The sequence below is a fragment of the Dromaius novaehollandiae genome, chromosome Z, assembly GCF_036370855.1.
Source record: "Dromaius novaehollandiae isolate bDroNov1 chromosome Z, bDroNov1.hap1, whole genome shotgun sequence".
Taxonomy (NCBI): Eukaryota; Metazoa; Chordata; class Aves; order Casuariiformes; family Dromaiidae; genus Dromaius; species Dromaius novaehollandiae.
In genome coordinates, this window is record NC_088132.1 from 41,154,536 (window position 1) to 41,176,268 (window position 21,733).

General features: G+C 37.4%; 1 protein-coding gene across 2 annotated transcripts in view; it reads right to left on the bottom strand.

Moving 5' to 3' along the window:
- Nucleotides 1–1,096: 1,096 nt before the first annotated feature.
- COMMD10 (COMM domain containing 10) overlaps nt 1,097–21,733 on the bottom strand; it is a 111,549-nt gene continuing 90,912 nt past the window's right edge. For both annotated transcript variants that reach the window (XM_064501510.1, XM_064501511.1), the window contains 2 exons: nt 2,294–2,353; nt 1,097–1,640 (listed from right to left, as the gene is read on the bottom strand). In XM_064501510.1, the coding sequence (XP_064357580.1) occupies nt 1,602–1,640; nt 2,294–2,353 (99 nt within the window). In that variant the 3' untranslated portion in view covers nt 1,097–1,601. The remainder of the gene's footprint in view (nt 1,641–2,293; nt 2,354–21,733) is intronic.

The following is a 21,733-nucleotide window of genomic DNA, read 5'->3' on the forward strand; positions in this document are numbered from 1 at the left end:
ACACACACACCATGTTTGCCAGTGTCTTGATACAAGTCTTGATTTTGGCAGCCAACTTTTTAGGGTGTACATAGTAAGCACCTACCGTGCAATGGTGACTTATTTCTTCTTTCCAATGCGGTAATAATGTTACCTACACTAGTGGAACAGTATCGTATGGTATTTCACTTAAGAACAAAGATAAATCTTCTTTTCCTCTTTGGTGCTTTTTTCTCATGCACTGCGTTTATGACTTTATCTTGTTCGTGACTATCTTCTAAATCTTTTCTATTATCTTACAGCTTCTGCAAACGGTCCAAACCCCTTCTTCAGTAGTTTAGAGTTGATAGCACAATCCCTAATAAAACAAAAAAAAATAACCCTCCACAAGCAGCAAACAGAGAAATCAGGCACAAGAGGACCTAGACACCAGCTATTCAAAACATGCTTTTGGCTATACTTAAGTCTTGTGTCAGGAGCAAACAAATCTCAAAACAAAACTGACCCAATGCTGCTTGCGTATTAACCATTCCCATTTGGGGAATCTGAAAGCAAAAAACCTTGCTCAAAGAATCCCTTAGGTAAGGAGAAAGACATGTTAATAATGAGGATTTTTATTTCCTTTCATCGTCTATTAGCCCAGAGCAGAAGAGTCACGTACTGCACCCATTATTAAGGTTCAGCAATGAAGTTGCCTGTCAATGACTGGCAACGAACGAGAACTAAGACTTTTACCTTCTCATAATGTCCTTGTACTTCCATTCATCTGGAATTAATGTGTGAAAATGACTAACGTGGCCTTTAAGTCGCTATGCTTTATTTCTTCTTTTTAGCTGTAAAAACACTGGTAGACAACATTAGGAAGGATCAACAAATAGCTTTCAGGAATCTGATTATCTTACTATTTCAGTGTTCTTTGTTATATACTCTGAGCTTTCTCCCCATACTTATACACCATATTACTTATGATTTATTGGTATGCATACATTGCTCAGAAGCCATACTTATTCTCAGTGCCAAAAGTAAACACTGAAATCACTGATGATGTGATTATTTAGAGAAACAAAGAAAGAACAAAGATAATGAAATAAAATTAAAATTGCCCAAACTAAAACAATCCATTTTTATATTCCGAATTTATTTTGACAAATTTACAATAAGCATTATCAATCATGTGAATAACAATTCAGAAAGACGGAGATTTCATTAGCTATATATTTTATTACTACTGTTCCTACTAGAGTTTTATATTCCTTTTATGTCTAAAAGATAAATTTTATTCCTGGTCCCTCACTAGTATGCAAATTTCCATTGGAATCAAACATCACATGTAACAGGACAAAAAAAAAATCTCTGAAGCAGGATAGCATTCTCTTTTTTTTCCTGCAAGTAAAACCATTCTTCACAAATGCTCAGAAAAACAAGAGAAAGTCCATTCGAACCTTCAGAACTCTTAACACACTCGCCCTTGGCTAATGTTACTGGTCTAAAAGGAGATAAGCCATATAATTTTACAGGAAGCAACCCACTGAATCCTTCAGCAAACACAGCTTGGCAATCTATCTTCAATTCAAAATAATGAGGTGGCAGGAGTGTGATGGAGAAATAAGTCTTCGAAAACATCACGTAAGGGAATCCAGCTGTGCTTGTATAGTCTCCAGCTATTTAAAGGAACAAAAAGAAAGAAGAAAACCCCCACTCATAAAATGTTGTTTAGAAACATGCAAACAGAAAAAAACCTCACATTCCAGTGTCTTCAACTATGCATACTAAATCTATTCATATAGCAATAAAAAAATCCTGTACTCATGAATATTTGTTTTTACATGAAGCCGTTAGAATTCATTGCTGCAGTTTAAATATTCAAATTTTAAAGAAACTGTTGTCTAAATAGTGCCTTTTTTTTTTTTTAACATGCACAGCTGTTTTGCCGTGAATTTCCAATGCATAATAACAAGGTAAAAAAATAACAGAGTTCATTTTGACTGGATTATGAGCCTGGCATTTCAACCAAAGGCATAACACAAAGATGCTCCTTCCAACGAGCTCACTGTTAATCATCAGCTAGTCTTCCAGATCTAACAGCCAGGTATGCTCAGAATGACCCAAACCCTGTATATCAGTGTATTCCAACTCTGAGAGCACAGACTCTTTTTGAGAATGCTTTATATGATCAAACAAATCCAACAGCTTTAATTAAAACTGGATCCATTTTCCTTCCTGTTTCATTAGATCTAATTCATGTAGGCAATGCTTCCTGCTGAGCAGCATACGGTGTTTACAAAGAAAGTATAGTATTGTAAAATCTACAGACCTTGTTATAGAACTCAAACAGCTCCTGGTGACTAAATTCTGCAAACACTTTCTTCAGGTTCTGTGAAGGAAAAAGAAAAAGAAAGGAAGTAATAGGGGTACTTTTTTTCCTCTTTGAATAATTGGAATTATTTCAGGATGTGAGTTTAAGCTCCATGGAAGATAAAATGTTTGCACCACTTAGTTCTCTTTCCATTGATCACAACGTCCCTCGTATACGCATGTTTCATTTTAGTGAAGAAAACAAATCTACAGATACATCTATTCCCTTGCTGCAAATTATAATAATAAAATAACCTATAACAATGATTTTGTTACCTTATTTTTAAGTCATAGATAAAACTGAAAGATCATATTCCTTTTTCTCAGCAGTCCATCTAGGAGCTGGTAAATACCATTCTATAAAGACAAGGTCAGTAGTGTATTTGATTGAACTTGCACAGCCATTAATGTACTGCACCAGCACAGAGCTAATACTGCCATTCATTAATCTAACAGTTATGATCTTAGCATGCTGAGATTGCTACAGGCACTTGTGTACAGATTCAGCCAAAGTTAACAATTAACACAACAGCTTCAAAGCAGTGCTTAAACACTAAAAAAGCAAAATAACACAATTGATGGAAACTACTGTGGATAAAACAGATGGTGGTAATAATCTGCTGCATGCATATGCTGATGTCTGTGGGGAAGGGGGTTAAATTAAAATTTCTATCCTGCTTAACTTGCTTACATGAAACAGGTAGTTTAATGCCTGCCAGTTATTTCAATATAGTACCAATCTATCCAAACTGTTTTTAGTCTTCTTCCTTCTACTTTGCTTTGCCACTTTATTTCCTCTTAAGCAAATTTCTAACTACTACTGCACATCTTCTGTGTTGTTGCTAGACTTTCCAAGGCTTGGAGGCGTTCCTGAGGATAACAGTTGCACTTCCATAAACATTAACAAGACTCTGTGAAAACTGAGTCTGTGGACGTGTCTACTCACAAAAGTAGCATCGGTTGAAATAATGTATATGCACTGATTTTGTTAAACTGGTACCAACTTGATGTACCGCTTAAGTCAGTAAAAAAATGCTTGTCAACAATTCAGCTTAAATTAGCAAGGATGCTTTTGCATACAGACAAGGCTGGGGGCCAGATTCTGTATACTGTAGCAGTGATGCAAATCTGGATTTAAGTCAAAAAATGCCACTGAACTTGGTGCAATGAGTTCACAAAAGCGGCAGAAGTCCTGGGAACTCAGGAAAGGTACTGTCTGATGTTTGTTCCAAAAACGAATTATAAGACGCAGGAAAGGGATAAAATGACTGGGGCCAGCCTGTCTGGTGCAATTCCTCCTCCCCACTCTGCAGAAAGAAGGAGACTTTCCAGCAATTTCAGGAAGGCTACAAAAGCCTAGAAAAGGACCAGTGATTTGTATGAGAGACGAATCTTCCCCCTCTGGGAAGGAACAATGCAATTCTGGGAAGTGTATGGTGAATACAAACTAAAACTACCAGAGCAGCAGTTCTCTTTGCCATGATCCAGCCGATCCTCCCTCCAAAGAGCATAATGCAGTGACAGGGAAGTAAAAGCATTTTTAAAAGCATTCTATCAGCTAAGAAACCAAGAGAAAGCAAACAAGTGGTTTCTTCAGAAAAAAGAAAGGGGACAGAGGAAAGACGAGATACATTAATAGCAAATGGATCTAGCGTTTCAGTCCGAAGGTTTGGCATTTGCAATTCCAGAAGGATTTCAGTGTTTGTCTGAATGGCAGTAATTAAAACTGAAAAGAGAAGGATCAGGATGAAAGGAAGATATCGTATATCTTAAAGTTGATCAGTCACAATGAATAAAGTTAGGGTCATCTCTTGCACGGAGTCTGTCCGAAGAGACTGATGGATTAAGCAGCAGCAGTTTGATGCTGCCTCCAGCAGCGGGGCAGGTTGGGCATCCCACACCTCTGACCAAGCACAGCTTCATCCACCAAACCTCATTTATCAGACTTCAACGTATCAATTAAGACTGGCATCTTCTGCTACCATTTCAGATCAGCAATAAAGATCGACTTCACACATATATACAGAAATTGAAAAGCTTGTCTTGAGTATTTTCCTCTAAGTACAGTAGTTATCAAAAGTTACAAGTTAGGGTAGGTAAATGAAAAAAGCACGGTCCTTTTAATTCAGGTTCCTTTTTTAATTGAAAAAAACAGCATGCTTTTATTAACAGGCTGAGATCTCTTTTCCCATTACTACTTCGGAGTCACAGTTTGATAGCTCAGACAAAATTTATGTTCCCCTGTGGCAGGCAAATGCCTGTGGAGATCCAAAAGAAAGCATGCAGTCTAAAATCTTGTGCCAGACTATATTTTTGCTTTTTTAGGGTTTTTGATGGGAGAAAGGTTATAAATATAACCGAATCTTTTATGAAACATGTTGTGCATCTGCACAATCCTCTGCTAAAACAGAATCATTTCTGTGTGGAAAAACATGGCACGTCTACTGTAGCCCTTTAGCAGAGAGCAGTGCCACAAAGAACAGTGACAAACTGTGGCACTAGCTAAACATGCCATTTTTAAAATAGTCTATTTCTTACTGGTATCAGGGCCTTGAAGAGGGTGCCCAACAATCATTATTACACAATTAGGAGTTCCTATCTAGACCACAAAACCATCATATCCAAACTAGGTCCCTACAAGGAAAACCTACACCTGAGCAGGCTGATTGGCCTCACATTTTTAGCTGACATATCTGTTATTCACTTATTTCCCATCATCTGTGTGAACACAAGCAGTTAAATACAAACAACCATAATTAAAACATATTGCATCACAGGACTAGGTTACAATCCAGTTCTTTAATTAATCAGTAAAACAGTACTAAAAAAAAATCATGGTGCAGATAGAATATTGCTAAAGCCACCAGAGTAGGCAAAATTCCTCATTTATTTTACGGAATTTTGCTCAGATAAGGATACAAAATTACAAACTGCAATATTTTTTCAACTATATCATGACTAAAACATAAGGCATAAGAATACCATTTTCAGCTTACTGACTTAACTAAATGTTACCATGTGCAGATAGAGTCTCAGCCTACTTATGAAAAGTAAAGCTGCCTTCTTATATGTACATACATAGGTTTTCGGATGTTGTCTCTGACACAGTATGCATTTCCCAAAACGTAAATAAGAAAATATCAATTTGCTGGACATCTAACTTCTTTCCTCCTTATATCAAGTGTATCATCTGCTTTTCCTCTTTCCTATTTCCTCCCCTTCTAGTCCTCCCCTTCACTCTATTCTTTCCTTCATTTCTTCCACCTCATTTTCCCTTTGCTATTATCTTCATGTGAAAGACAACTAAAGCAAGTTTCACAGTTCATTCTTATTCTCACACTCAGTCACTCTAAGCCCTTTTTCAAGTCTTATTCTCACACTCAGTCACTCTAAGCCCTTTTTCAAGTAGATCCCAAACTTTGGCCCTGTGGCTGTAAAAGCCCTAGCTTCTCCTTTCAAGAGCTTTATCCTTGACAGTGACAGCTTCACAGCATCTGAGAAACATAGCTGCAGAGAGATGCTATTCTTATGAAGACAGTGAAATCTCTCAAATACCTAACATTTATTGTTTGGACAGCCTGGAAAACATGGAGACAGGCTGTTTGTCTGATTCAATATTCGATAGGGAGCGGCAGGGACAGCGCTGGAGTGATACGTTTATTAATTAGCATAGCTAAAGAGGTGGTTTGCAGCATTTTCAACTAAATAAAGTTGCTGTTAAGTTCAATGTGCTCATCTGCTGTTAATCATGACAGTACATTTACTACTGGCGACGGCTGTACCAACTGAACGCTTTGCGCAAGACAAATCTTAACATCGCTGCTGGATCTATTTCAAAGAATACAGTAATAAGTTTTCTGAAATGTGATTTAACATATTTGGCCACATATCACTAGTGAATATGTGTTTAAGTGTTAAAATTAAATTTTAATGACATTTTGCCTGTATATATCTAGACGGAATATTATTTCATTCTGCCTCTTCTCTCATCCCAAAGATATATCAATTTACAATTTATAGCCTCTTAAGAATTTCTGTAAAATCCTAATAACTTTAATTGATTGAGGTTGTTTTCTCCTCTTCCCTATCTTCTCATCTACTCTGTAGGATCATTTATAAAAGCATAACATCTTCAACAGCCTCTAACAAAGCTGTTCAAAAATAAAATCTGTGTGCGTGTGGAGGGGGCAGAAAAGGAAATGAGGATAACGTCTTCCTGCTCTTAGTCAACATTAATACACTGTCCTACCCAGAAGAGCCATCCTGAATGTATGGATAATTCTACAAAATGACCGCAACTGCTAAATAGACATTTAAGCTTAAACCCACCAGAAGATAATTAGGTAAACTTTTAGCTGAACATAGCTGTCAGCCTAGATGGCACAGATTCAGCTACACAAGAAGTAAAGCAGAGTCTCCAACTTCCCATAGCCTTGGCTAACAATTTATTTTAAACATAAATACCTTCTTGCTGCAAAATGTTTCTGTGGAAACCATGCAAAAAATGTGTCTACTTAAAATACTGCAGAAAGCACAGGCAAATTCCTGGTTATAATCAAAGGGCTTTTTTAATTCTATGCTCTAGATATTTCTATTTTACTATACTACTGCAAAAGCCTTTATTAGTAATGACAGAGTTTTGCAATCTTATTTATTGCCCAGCCTTATTCCACACACTTAACTCCCCCACCCCACACACGTTCCAGGAGTTATAAATAACAGGCAAACTTCTGGGTTTAAAGCTAACTTCAATATGAAAAATTGATATTGCTGTAATAGTTCTCAATTGCAAAGCTATAACTACTTTTACTACATTGCAAAATAAATGCCAAGCACTCTGAAGCAAACAGATGGAGAGACAGGCTGGTTTGTATATCTAAATGTCTACTGATAATGATAATGCTATATGACTAAGTACATGTAAAAAAATCAGAGTATATTCAGTGAGGTTTGTTAACAGTAACTAAGTAGAAGCAACACAAATCCCACAGTCTCCATATTCTAAAATAACCTTCAACAACTTCTAAGTTAGGTTTAAGAGAGGAAAATATTCATATTTACTTTTCATTTTCCAATTTATTCCTATTAGATAGCTTTATATTCTCAGAAACAATGAGAGGATATGGATAACTAAACTAATAAGTTTAGGGCCAAATTCAGATGTGTTCCTAAATAGGCCCCAGCCGATTCTGAGCAGTCTCCATTTCCCTGGGGACCTATCCATGTCGGTGCTACATCAGTTCAGGCTTCCTTCAAATTTCCTTGCGCCCTGGAGAACGAGGCCTTTGCCGAGGCACAGACAGATGGGAAAAGGGTCAGAAGTTGTGTCCCACAGAATTTATCAGCAAGTTTAAGCTGCTTGGACAGGAAGTACAACTGTAGCATGGTGAGAAAAGCAGATGTGTTAAAACAGACCAGCATCACTTTAAGGCACACCTGTTCCTTATCTATCTGAACATAAGAGACAGCAGTTAAGACTTCGCTATATTCTTCGAGCAGTAGATGGATGCAATTCAGCTAACGGATTCAACAGAACATCGGGAGTTAAATACCAACTTAAATATATTCCAAATTTCACTTCTTTCAATCATCAAAGAATCTGACCTTCAAACTTCATTCTTCTTCCAAGCTTATTTCCATTTGCAATACCAAGTAATTATTTTCTTAGAGGAAAAAACCCCCATGCCTTATGACAGAATTATATGCATTTTCAAGTGTCAGTGTGCAACATCTTTCATACTAACCTCTCTTCTCCTGATCTGTATGTTAAGATTCAATTTGTACATAAACTGCATTCTCTGTTTTCAAGGTACATTTTCCTTCTTCTTCTTCTTCTTCTTTTTTTTTTTTTAATATAAACTTTAAGTATTCAGACTCCTTGAGGTCTTCAGGGAGGTCAAACTCAGAAGCGTACTAAGGATGTCTTTCCTTCCTTTGCAATGTATGAGTAAGCTCCCTACCTGAACCTCCGCGTTGATTCCTGAGATCTATTCAACATGTTTCTGAAGATAGGTGAACTGGAGATACATACAGATAATCTGATTTGAGCAGACATGGGATCATCTAAGCATGCACTCATGGAAAATATCTGTAACAAACTCATTGCACAGTCTGGTAGGGAGCCAGCAGACTCTGAAGAAACTTGGAGACATGCAGAAATGCCTTACATACTTCCGAAGAGCACTTCTATTTTCTCTCCTCCTTTTTCCTTCCACCCTCACACAAGTATCCAGTAATGGCTCACTGAACTGGCACAAAGCTGCAGACGACAAATGGGATATAACTCCTAGAAAGACCTCACAGGCTGGGAAGACCACAGAATGCTAGAGGCAGACAGATGCCTTTCTTCACAGTAAAGGAGAAAAATGTTTTTAAAAATCAAGACAATCGCCTTAAGGTAAAATCCTACGGGAAACAAAAGACTACAGTTTTCACCTCAACACAGCTAGTCAGAGTAAATACCACCTTGGTAAGCAAGAGGGTGATAGTAAAACATTTTTTCAAATAGCTATATCTAGGCAGCAGTTTTCTTTGCCCTGAATGTACCAGGAACTTACATCCCTACAAATAACATCCAGTTAGGATATGGGGTTTTTAAAATAATTATTTTGCACAGAAAAACTCTTACTTGTGAAAATGGGTGGTAATGCGTATCAGCACATTCCTGTCAAAAGAAATATTTAAAAGCAGGTCTTTTGTATTGATTTCCTCCCTTTGTGATCCACATATAAGAAATGGCTCACAGAAGATTTATCATGACTCATGAGAGTCTGACTTTCTCCTATACCTGTTCCATACTTCATATACATATGTGCTTCCTTTTTTTGAAGACTACCATATACAGTGCATACAATTCATTACTGATTCTGCACTAGCATCCACATGGGATTAATCACTAGGAGTTTAAAGTGCACAGGTGGACCAGTGTGGATCACTGTAATTTTAGGATTCCATAGGAAAATGTAGAGCTACAATTGCCAAACATAATATCCAAGAAAAGATGTATTTGAAAACTGTTAGTTTAATTTGCTAAGAGGCCTTCACACACTTACCAAGAATACCACTGATTAATTGAAGGAACACAGGTCTTACTAATAACAACACTCCTATTTTATCTCTCACTTAATTTTGCAAATTATATTCTATTCCTAATATCGCAGAAAGCTCTTCAAAGGACAACTTGATTAGAAATTTAAACCAAACATAACCCTACTTCCTACTGAACTTCATTACATCAGGTATGGAGAAAAGGGTCTTTGGGAAGACATGCACATCTTAATTGTTGCATATTGCTTATATAACCTGTAGTTTGAAAGAACTGGAATACACATTTTCTTCTTCTTCATCCATTACTTTACTTTGACCACTAAATCACTTTATTCCTATGAAGAAATTTTTGTGGTTTTTTTTGATCTTTCACATTATGGCACAATGTGTTTGGCACAGAAATTACAGTATGCAAAAATTCAGTTCATGAACAGTCCAAGGAAAACAGGGGGTTCTCTTTCTGTGTTTGATTTATTTCCATCAGGGCTGTCACGTAAGTCTTCAAACATCAAAGACCAGTGAGTCCATACTTATATTTCTAAAGATATCTCACATCAAGACTGACACAACAGTGCTACCCTGAATGATAAGGAATTCACTTTTCTTCCTATGCTTGTGCTCAGAGAGAACAGGTTTTTAAACTCCCTACGTGTTCCCAGAACAACTACTGCTGGCTCCGTAAATGTTCTGACCTCACCTATTTGCCAAATTCATCACAGCCAAATTCATTTTGCACAAACTGCACATTAAAGAGATCTCACATAGGCATAGCTGTGACATATTTCCATTCCTTACCCAGGATAAAAACCCAGTTCCTGGAGGCTGTGAGAATCGAGCGTAAATATTATCAGCAACATTAGCCCAGCATTTGGCATCTGAAAACTTAGATTATGGGCTCAAACAGCAAACATTGCAACTTGGAAAAGTATCTTCGGAGATGGAAGCTCAGCCCTAGAGCGTCTAAGGCAGACTAGATAAATTTTACTACATAAAGATGTATAATGCTTTGAGAAAGCTCAAATTGTGATTCAAACCACTTAGTAAGCCACCCATCTGTCTCAAGTAAAAGCCAGATAAAATCTCCTGTATCCGGGGGAGGAAATTCGGATAACTGAGGTCTGCATCCACATCCAGAGCAACTGCTCTGACAGGAATTTTGTCTGGTATCATCGCGCAGATGAACATGACTTCAGGAAGGCCTTAGATGAATGGGAGAAGCTGCTATCTTTTTGTGGTGTTTTTTTCTGAGTCTACCTGCAACATTGCAGTACTGGAAGGAAAAAAAAAAAAAGAAAGAAAACCCTACTGCAAAAAAGCATTTTAGTTTTACCACAAAGAGCCTTTCTTCACCACCAGAAAACCTGAAACCTGTTTCTACTGAGACACAAGAAAAGAGGTTGGATAAAAGACACCAGCAGCGAGAGGAAGTATCTAAGGAAAATCAGATCCAAGTGAAATCAATGTAACTGATGTGAAAATATCCTTTTTTCAGAAAGGCTTCAGTATTTGCAAAATGTCAAGATTAGATAATTTGTAAATTAGTTCTTTTCTTTCTGTTTGGGATGGGTCATTCAGACTAACACCAATTTGGATTTTGTGGGGCAGACAGGCAAAGACAAGATGAATTTTTTTGTTGTGCTAAAAGGGTGTTAGTGGCTGTCAGCGAGCGTATCTTTGATCTCTGGGCAAATAGCTCCAGCAGCTAACACCTGGGTGCCTGCACACACACACCTCGCTGTGCTGAAAGCAACTGGAAAGCCGTGGGGAAGCCGGGGGTGTTAACTAGCAGCCTGGCCCTCGGGGGATCAAAGGCAGAGCTCCTGGCTAGCAGGGCTGCCTGGAAGGTGAGGTATATTTTTGCATTAGGAAATTGCCTCCCATTTCTCCTGTATTCTGAGAAATGGAACAGATGTCCCATTTTTGCTGTAATATGCATAATTTACAAAAAAATATCAGACTCGTGGCCAGTACCTCCTTGCTAGAAGCCACCCCAGCAAGGCCTTGAACCTGGGCCACCCCTTTGGCTCAAGGCCATCCTGACATGAGAGGGTGGTCAAAAAGACATTGCTGCGCTGAGCACATGACACAACCAAACACCAGCATCTCTCCAGTAACACAGAACAGCATTGCTTGAAGAGCTGCTGGAAGAGGCCTTTGAAAGCAAAGTTTTTCAAATTAGACATAAAAGCTTTTCCTCTTTACAGAGGTTTAAAAGACTAGATGATCTTTTCTGATTATGACTCTGTAAAATCAAGACTGACTCTTCATTGACTGCAAGTTAGAAACAAGAAGACAAAAACATTTTTTTTTTTTTTTTACTGAAGTAACTGCAGTGTAACAACCCAAAATGCAAGAGCCATTGCTGGCTCTATCAAACAAGGAGGAAACGACCTCTTAATTAGGAAGCAATGCACCAAGAGCTTCTCTCTCTCAGCGTGTCCCTGAAGGTTACACACGTTCTAATGATGCAGAAATGAGCCGTGCACATTCTGGACTACGAAATTTCAGTGATCTTTTTCTTCTTGCTCCACTACTTTTGCTGCAAAGTTCTTCAAAAACGCAATGTAATGATGTGGTGTGAACTCTTACTGCTTACACAGAAAATCGGACAGAGTGGTAAGGACGGAAAGCACTCCAAGTGCTGTGTAAGTGTTCTCACAAAATCAGACCACTCATCCAAAGCTTCCTTTAAAGACAGGAGATTAATATAAATATATAGGTGGTACCTTCCCGGGGAAGAACAAATACTTCTGGCTAATGTTACCAATTTGAAAGAGGGTATCAAATCCTTTTTCTCCTCAAGTCCGTGTGCTGTTTCATTACAGTTCACATGGACTGCTTTAGAAGAGGGTGAGCAATGAGTGGAATACAGTATTAGACTTGGATTATTCTATAGCTAGCTGGAATACAGTACTCGTGCTGGCTACAATGTTCTCAGCCAATATCAAAACCAGGATGCTTTTTATGTTTTTCTCTCAAAACGAAATCCATTTAACTCCAAATTGATTACATTTTTGTCTTACAATCCAGCACTGCAATATGCAAAACTGTGATGGTAGAACAAGGAATAAGAAGTGATATTATATGGCGTAATATTTTCATAAAGATAGATGGGAGTTTAATTTTTAAAATATGCTTAAATATCTTTCACGTTCATACTTTTTAACACAGAAGTTTCTTGAAGGGGCATTTTAAAATTTTAAAACAGATCGGTTTATAAATTCTGTCTGCATGAAGGATTTCATAAAATAATGCTTAAACTGATGCTTAAGACATTAAATCATTTATTACAAAAGATACTGAAAGCTTGTAATTTGCTTAACATGTTGTCTATACTAATGAATAAAGAGGTCAAAAGTGTAATATATTGGTTAGTCATTGATATTTAGCTTTGCAATCTAACAAGAAATTATGAAACTTTTAAAATAACCTAACACATTTCCAGATTCTTTTTATATCTTCTTTTATTTATGGAGAGAATACTAAGAATATCGTTGCTGACTATCAAAGGTTTTAGATTTAAAAGAAAAATATAAAAGTGCAGGAAATGCTTTAAAATATTTTCTCTTGAAATAGTATTTATGTGCTACTACAGAGAAGAATTTAAAAGAACATTTTTTTTCTTTTGGTCAAGACAGGATTTTCAATATATACGTTCTCTTAATATAGGACATTATTTTAAAGAGAAAATTAAATTATAATACTTGCAGTACACTACTCAGATTAAAATTATGTCAACTAATAAATAGCTTATTTTTAATACTGACTTTCAATATGTTCAAGTCCAAAACAGCTACATTTTCTCTTTTCAAGCCATATGTAATGTGGTGATGGTAAAGGGAACAAAGAGAATAATTATAGACAGGTATGGTAGGTTAAAAAAACCCTAATTTCTATCCTGAGATAATAGGTTAGACATAACAGTTACTTCCCCACTGGTTAAATGGGGACTGTTGAGTCTAGCTTTCCTTTATATAACAAAGATCTTCCAATAGTCTCAGAAAAAGCTTAGCTATATCTTTAACCATCTGTAAGTTCTCTTCTGGGTTATTATACCTCTTCACTGTAAGAATAGCCATACATAATAAATTGCTTTGTCTTGAATCTGCATGATGACTTTCTGATGCCACATACCATCTTTTCTCAAAAGGAAGTTTCTATGGCTTTTGCACTTTTTTTTTTGCTAAGCACAGTGAGGATGTCAGTGAGACTGAATTAGCTCAAGTTCAATTTAGGCACACAACAGAGACAAAACAGCAACAGAAAAGCTAAAATTCTTCCCCTTTGCTTACTACGACACTCCAGAAAAGTCATCCTTGAGGAAAGTGATCCCTGTATTTCGTCAGTCAGGGATCAGCGTTCCTTTACCTTACCACACAGGGTACACACGGCAAGTTCAGACAAACTGGAGTACTGCAGTCAGAATTTTGATGCATTATATCCGCTACGGCATACTGTCAGTTAGCGTGGGTTCTACAATTTCCTAGAGCAAAAAGGAAATATTACTCATAGAGTAATTGCACCTCTTCCAGTTGTGTCTCTGCAGATCCCACTGCAGGGATACATGCAGCATGGTATGCAAGACTGGATTCTTCACAGCCGTGGCATCTTCTGGAGTCATGTTGCTGAGCTGAAGAGTATAAAGTTCGGGGACATTTATACCACCTCTTTGTTTCTCTGCCAGTGCAAGTGCCAAGCATCAGGAGTTCACATAAACATTAGACGCCCCGGCTTGCCCTCTGCTTATGTGCAAAAGGCATCTTGAAAGTAAGTAACTTTCCTTCTCCTTTGAGCAACTGTCTACAGTGATTGCGTTGCTGACAAACGCAGCCCGTCTTGGAGGTAGGCAAGAAGTTCTACCTAACAGAAGTCTGCTCTTTCAAAGGTCACAGCCAATCTAAAGGACTGGGGCAAATATGGGAAAACACAGAGGTGAGCTCCTCATTGCTAGTAACAAATGATGAATGCATGCTGCTCAAAGAGGTAGTAAAGGCGAGGAAAGTTAAGAGTCTAATGAACCCCAGTGTGTCCAGGAGGATGTTTCCTTGCTAAAGCATAGCAGGGATGTTTATCATCTTATGCTCATACAGACAACCTTTATTGGAATGTCAGTCCTCCTCTCAGTCCTCCTGCAAAACATAACAAAACCATCTTGCTTAGGCTTTAATTGATTTCCTGCTATTTAGGTGCCAAGACAGTGCTCTAGCTGCATGCAGTGTATAAAAGCATGTGCTGACTGGCAGAAAAATAAACTGGGAAAACAAATGGTTGACAGATATACTGATTAAGCTGGTCAGAAGCTTTGGCTGAAGCCTCAGTGTGACAGCATTCTTATTTCCATAAGATAACTCATAAACCATATTAACAGCATCTCCTGTCTCTTACTGGGGAATGACAGAATTAACGGTTAAATACATATGTGAAGAGAGACGCCATGAGGTTCCAAGAATGAGAAAAGTTTTGTGATTGCTGAAAAGCTAAGAGGGTAATTCTGTAGCCCTATGTGGAAGAATAAATAACCAAAACTGCAACCTGGTTGCTTTAACGAGAGCTAATGGTCCAATACATTTGGAATCATTATTTGAAAAGGATTAAAGCACTATTGTGTAGGAGAACCACTTCTATTTGGATTATTTTGTTTGTCTTGCAGCATGCTTGTGACTTTATAAAAACAAAATTATTTTGCACACATCAATTAGTCAGAAATAGGTTAGGCAAAGGCAATGTGGGTACAGGGGTCTTCCAAGGACTATGCAGATCCAACAGTTAAATTGACAATAGATGATACACCTCTCAAACTGGTGAATGTAGCCTTTATTCTTTGGTTGTTTGATGGCATTGATTTTGTTGATTCTGAAGCCTACAAAGATGTTAAAATCTAAAATGTTAGAACACAGCCTGAGACCTTAAGAGGAACAAATGGCATTTCTACATCAGCAGGAACTTTGGTTCAGAGTGAGACGTTGGATTCGAACTGAAATATATCTTCAGAAATTATGCGTGTTTTCTATACGTTGGAAGTATTGAAATGCAGAAGTGAACACATTGGAGGTCAAGAGCTGCAAGCCATTGAACCTAAGTACCTAAGTTTGGTACAGCAATGAATGAAAGCTTTAAGATGCTGAAGATCCTGAATGAACTTTCATTCCTTTTTCCTTTGGGAATTAAAACTTTCCCTTCCAAATTTTTGAAATATAACCTTCAATGGTTCTACATGCAATAGGAGACTTCTTGTCTTAAAAAAATATCCCATCATATCAAGAAAGGAGGAGAACATGTAACTGTGCAGTGAGCTGCATTAGCAAGAACGCAGCCATCGGGCAGAGTGAAGCAGTTACTCTCCTCTGCCAGGCACTCGTGAGGCTTCACCTGGATTGCACGTCCAGTTTTGCATACCCCCGGTACACCAGAGATGTTAACAAACATTATCATGTAGACGGTTAGAGGGCTGGAGTACAGGACACACAAGCAGAGGCTAAGGGAATTGGTTTGTTTAGTTTGAAACAGAGGAGGCTGAGAGTGGGGAGTCTAACTGCAGTTCTGTTTGAAACAGTTTTAGCATTAAATTGTAGTACCTCTATAATGCGTGGTTTTAGCTCATCTTCTTAAAGATTAGATCTCTTACCTGTTTAGGCAGAGAGCCCATCCCACAAGAAAGACTGGCACTTCGTAATAAATAATATAATTACCATCCATTAGCTGAAGACCTGATGAGGAATAAATTTCAATCCACCTGTGAGGATTCAACTTCTCTGAGCATTTTTTGCAGGGACGGGACCCAAAAAACATGAAATCCCCAGAGGATGGCAATCTTTCAGATGGCCCCTGGTCTTCGCTCTTAGAAGACATGGGATGGGATGCAGAAGTAATTTCAACAGATCTTAGTTGCTCAGTACTGACAGTGGCCGGCAAGATGATACATATGGCTTAGTAGTAGGTCAGTACAATTCACAAGTGATGAGATGTTGAACTGCCAGTCTTGGGGTCTAAAGACTCTGCTGATCTCTTGCTTGTCTGTCACTACCAGTTTAAAAGCCCTGCAACTGGAGCTCAACTAATGATTTTTGAACTATGCAAAAGTATTCCAGCACTATCTCCAGTAGCTCTGAAACTTTAACAAGAGCATGAAACATCCATAAACAGCAAGACAGGACTGAACACCCAAAAGGCGCAGGGCTCCTGAATAAAAAATCGCTGCTATTAGTCAGTTATGCCTCCAGACTTCCTTCAGAGCATCACCTAGCCTCAGGGCTCTTGGCATAGGATCAAAATGCCACAGTCAAGTAATATAAGTTGCCATCTATTAGCAGTTGTATAGCCTACTCTCCTAGAATAAAGCCAGCATAAAAGCATAAGGTTGACATAAACTCTATATTAGTTGCATATATTCTGGAAAATGTGACAGAAATGCAATCATGTACCTAACATTACAATTCTGTGAGCCATCCAGCAGTGCAGAGGTTCAGTATTAATGATTGTGGAACTACGGCTAGACTCCATGGCATAAACTTACATGTGAAACCATGGCAGTAGACTCAGTTTCTTCTTCAGGTACTGACTAGCTGCCATATGTTTATAGATGAACTGAAAACACTATTTACAGGCTAGTATGTAGTAATATTTCCAAGCAAACAAGAGACTAAAGAGGTGAAGATAAAAATCAAAATAAGTCTGTAAATGACCTTGCTGAAAGCTCTTACTTACCAAAAGGCTTCCTGGAATATTTCACCACCGTGAAGCCATATCACAAGAAATCTCATAGACCATTACTCAGACAGTAATAATAAAAATAACTAAAAATGTTGCATTTTTCTACACTTCTGTTTAATACAGCACAGCATCATCTCCTTAGCTGCTGCATTTTCCTGTATAATACTATGCATTTTACTGAAAGGATGTGGTCAAAAAACAAGACATGTTAAACAGTGACAGAGATCCATATTCAAAACCTATAGAATTAACAAAAAAATTATGCATTAACTGCAGTTAGATTATTACCTTTCATATTATCTACACAAATTAAAGAAAATTTAAGACAAATTACACTGGTTATTTCACAAAATCCCAGGATCCTGCATTTCTTTGAGTGATTCTAGCTGCTGACTACAAAAAGTTCTTAAATTCTCTCCAGTTGAAAGACTAGAGTTAACAATGCAAAATGATGCAAGAATTTTAAAACAAAATGCATAAACCTTTTTGTCATAAACCTTGTCTTTTCCTCCATGACCACAGTGGTTTGGATGTGCAATGGTTTCACAGCCTAGATGACGTGTGGGATCAACTGCGACTGCGAATTACACAGACAGTAATCACTTTGTATTTGCACAAAATCCAACCTAAACTTTGAAAAATAAACAGTTCAGTACCAAGAGCCTGAAACAGTGGCTGCCGATCAGCCCTGCTGTTATTCTACAACCTAGGAGCCATGAAGAAAAGGCAGTCTTTCCATCATGACCCCTGTAATTCTTAGTGTGCAATTCCATTAGGCGGTAGCTGAGCTTCACTAAAAGCTCTGCCCCTGTATTTCTAAATTACCACATTGGCAGCTGTGTGAAACGGTGTAGGGGTCTCAGTCATAACCCACAGGGCCAAGTAAAAAAAACCAACAAGTGAAGTTTGCATACTTTGTCAACCTGAACACTTTATCAGTGAGAAATGACTACCCGCTCACCCAAGAAGGTAGCCAATATGGAGTCTTAGTAAGGAAAAACAAACACTGCTTTTCCATATGCATCTTCCAAGAGAAGAAGATGAAGACCTTTTCATTACGTCTTAAGAACAACAGACCTGTAAAATAACAACATATAATACAGGAAAAGGAGGATGGAGACCTTTCTTATAGCAAAGGACTAACAAAGATGGAAGATGTGGCCAGTAGATCTTCTCTACAGCAAAGAACAAACTTCGATGGACTGTGGTCACAGACCAACGCAGAATCCATGTATTACAAAAATATGCTCACAGCCAGCTTCTTCTTACTGAACAAGGATGTGACCAGAGTGATTCATTAATGAAGAGTGTACAGAAACATAAAAATTTGAGATTTTAAAAAAGTGAAATACAGATGTTAGGCTTTGCAGTGACAAAAGCTTTCTGCCCCATCATTCAGATAACTTATTGCTTTCTCATTCACTTGATGTTAAAGTCTTAAAGTATGCCCAGTATTCTTGACAGTATAGCTGCTTTTCAGTGAATTGAAGTCAATGTATCATTACTTAGGCTTTTTCCTTTCTTTCTTTTTTTTTTCCATCCCCTATAAGGGAGCCCTTTATGCAATTTCAGAAACAGTTCCTTCCACACTACCATAATTTATTGCGAAAATCTAATAATAAAGGTAAAAAATTGCCCTAAAAATTATGGGTAAACATTAGGTATACGCATGCAGCATCCATTATTTAAAATCTTGTATCTTGGCCTCTTAAACATTTTTTTCAATTCATTTTGTTTCAAATGATCTCACAGGAAAAAGGCACCTGAAATAAGTAAACTGATTTTAGAGTTTACTTTTTAACAAAAATGGAATATCCTTGTGGACATACACACTTTATGTCAACACTTTGCCCAAAGCAATTTTATTATGGTCAAGATACACTTCGGTGGGTGGGAGGGGAAAGGGAGGAAGGGGAAAGCAGAAGAGTAAGAGTTTTTAATACATGCATTGGGAGAATCTTACATCACTGTAGCTTAAAAGAGCTACACACATAAGTGAAATAAGAGGCTACAAAATATAAACACATAAATATATAACTATATATATGAGCTTCCCAGCAACTCTTCAGAATTCACTAAATGCATTACCATTGTTTGCAGTTTTGCACATCACCTACAGCATAGCATGAGACTGGATTAGTCATATAGCCTAATGCTTTCTTGATACTTCTGCCTAACTACAGTTCCTATGCTCAGTTGTCCTGTGGCCTGAAAGACGAAATAGCTTGCAAATGTTTCTGCTTACTTTATTTTCTTCTTGAGCATCAACACTAAAAATTGAAGTTTTAACACTGGCATTTTGAAAAAGCGAAGGAGACTGCAAGAGTGGTAACTTGCCTCATACATAATTTCATAACTGTATTTTATATTATTTTATTGGGAATAAAGAGCAGATTTGTACAAATGTGTGGTAAATTCAGTTCCCTCACGTGGCAGTGAAGAGCAGTAACTGCTTGACTCTTGGGATATTTTTATTTTATTTTCAAGACAAGGTTGGACAAGTTTTGCATGAGGGATGGTTTAAATTCTCTACACTACCTAGGTTCTACTTCTATGCTCCATATGAAAACATATGAATCACACTACGTAAAGCTTTCTTATGACCCTGTATATATACCTTCAAAAAAAAAAAAAAAAACAAAGACATGTTTACAATATATAAATGTTTCTACCAAAGAATCAAAAGTCCAAAATCTCATTTGAAAAATATTATTCATTTTCAAAAAATCCAATTAATTAACAAGCAGGTTTCAAGCAAATCCATCTGTCCATTCCAACAGACAATTAATATCTTTGCCCAGAATATTAATTCTTGCCTGGCCACAGAAGTACTGACACTTAATTCAATACTGTACCATCTTACTAGAGGCAAAATGTAGAGCAGTTCTTTTGTAAACCTTATTAAAAATGCATGAGATATTTTTTATTTTGGAAAATTTAATTTTTTAATCCATAACCCTTAAATGTCATGCACATTAAAAACCAACATGCATTCTAAACAAAACAGGTCAGAAAGAGACAGCATATATTAATAACAATTAGGCTATTAGCATGGAATCAGAATGCTGGTCTTCATACGAATGGGACACGTCTCTGCAGCTAGTTGACTGACGATCTGAATTTTCTCAACAGGCAAACCTTTTGCCCCAAACTATTTTCGTGGTAACAGTGATGCACATATTTTATGCGACCATGACAAAGCAAATAAGTGGCGTTTTTAAAGAACACATACTTGTATTTGTTCTTGTCCAAGAACAACTAGCAGATGTCAGAAATGTAAGTTAAATGGGAAAAATAATGATTAAACAAGTTTGAGATGCAATTTCTTGTTACAAAAGACTTTATAAAGGTCTTATAAAACTCAAGTACATTTAAGACTATCCAGTATTGCCGTGAAACTCGAGAGAGACAACCTTGGAGAAGGAAGTTACCTTCTGCTGCCATACCACAAACTCAAAGGACCTGGAAAACACAGGCATATTCAATGCTAGACTCAGCTGCTAATCCAAGGAGATGCCAAAGCCACAGGCAAACTCCCTTTAGAAACCTCCTTCTCAAACCTGACAGTACCTAGGGGCTCCAGCAAGGAGTCCCCTTTGCCCCATCCAGCTCTCACCTCATCCCATCCCACTTCAACTCCATTTCTATTCCAGCAACTTCAGTTAGCAACCTCTCTTCAGGCTTTCGTTCTCCCTTTGCGTGCTTGCAGGTAAGTATTTCCAACACACTCTCTTCTTACTAACAAAAACTTGGTGGGAATATACTCTTTGTCATTAAAGTTTTTGTTCTAACTTGAAGTAATAGTCTCACCAGGCACTTCAATTTAACTCTGCCACAAAACACAAACCCTGACAAATTCAAGCAGATCACGCAATTAATTAAACACCAGTAATCATGGAACAAAGATTTGCAATAAGAGAGGTAATGGAAATGAGTAGGGAAAGTTTCCTTATAGATCTAATTAGCTTTCCAGCCCTCCACGTTCCATTTAACATCAATGTCCATTCAGATATTTATTATGAAAATAAAGAAAGAGGGGCAGCTGCAGCAGAGTAAATCCTAGGTAGGTCTTGTTCCCCTGATTTCACTTTCTTTTTCCTGCTCAAACTTACTTGCAGATAATTATACACTGAAATCCAAACACTAAAAAAAGAAGTTAAATTTTTAACCCACATTTTCTGGCAAGGCTTTCAAAGGAATATTATTTCTTATGTGAGTGAATCAAACCCTCTGTTCTGACAAAAAAAATACATCCTGACATACCAGGTTACCTAAAAAAAGTTAGTATGAGTCAAGACAGTTGTATTGCTAATCTCAGTAAATGTCTCCCCTTCATCTGTTAGTTGTCATGCTATTGTCAAACTAAGGGGGATGTTTTAAGATGCTATATTTTATCTCCTCTGCTTTGGAAATTTTATAATGCAATAATAAGGGATTTGTTCTAACTCTCAGTTGACTTTCAAAGCATCTTGTGTTTTTTCCTTCACCTCCAATCTAGCTTACCTTTACTGAAAAAGCTATTTTTTTCTTTACATGTAGAAGTTGTGATTCCAGAGAGTCTTTTACTTCCTTTCAGGGAGCAGAAGATGCTCAACTCCAACAACAGGTAAACTATCACTTAGAATGAAAATGTACTTAAAAA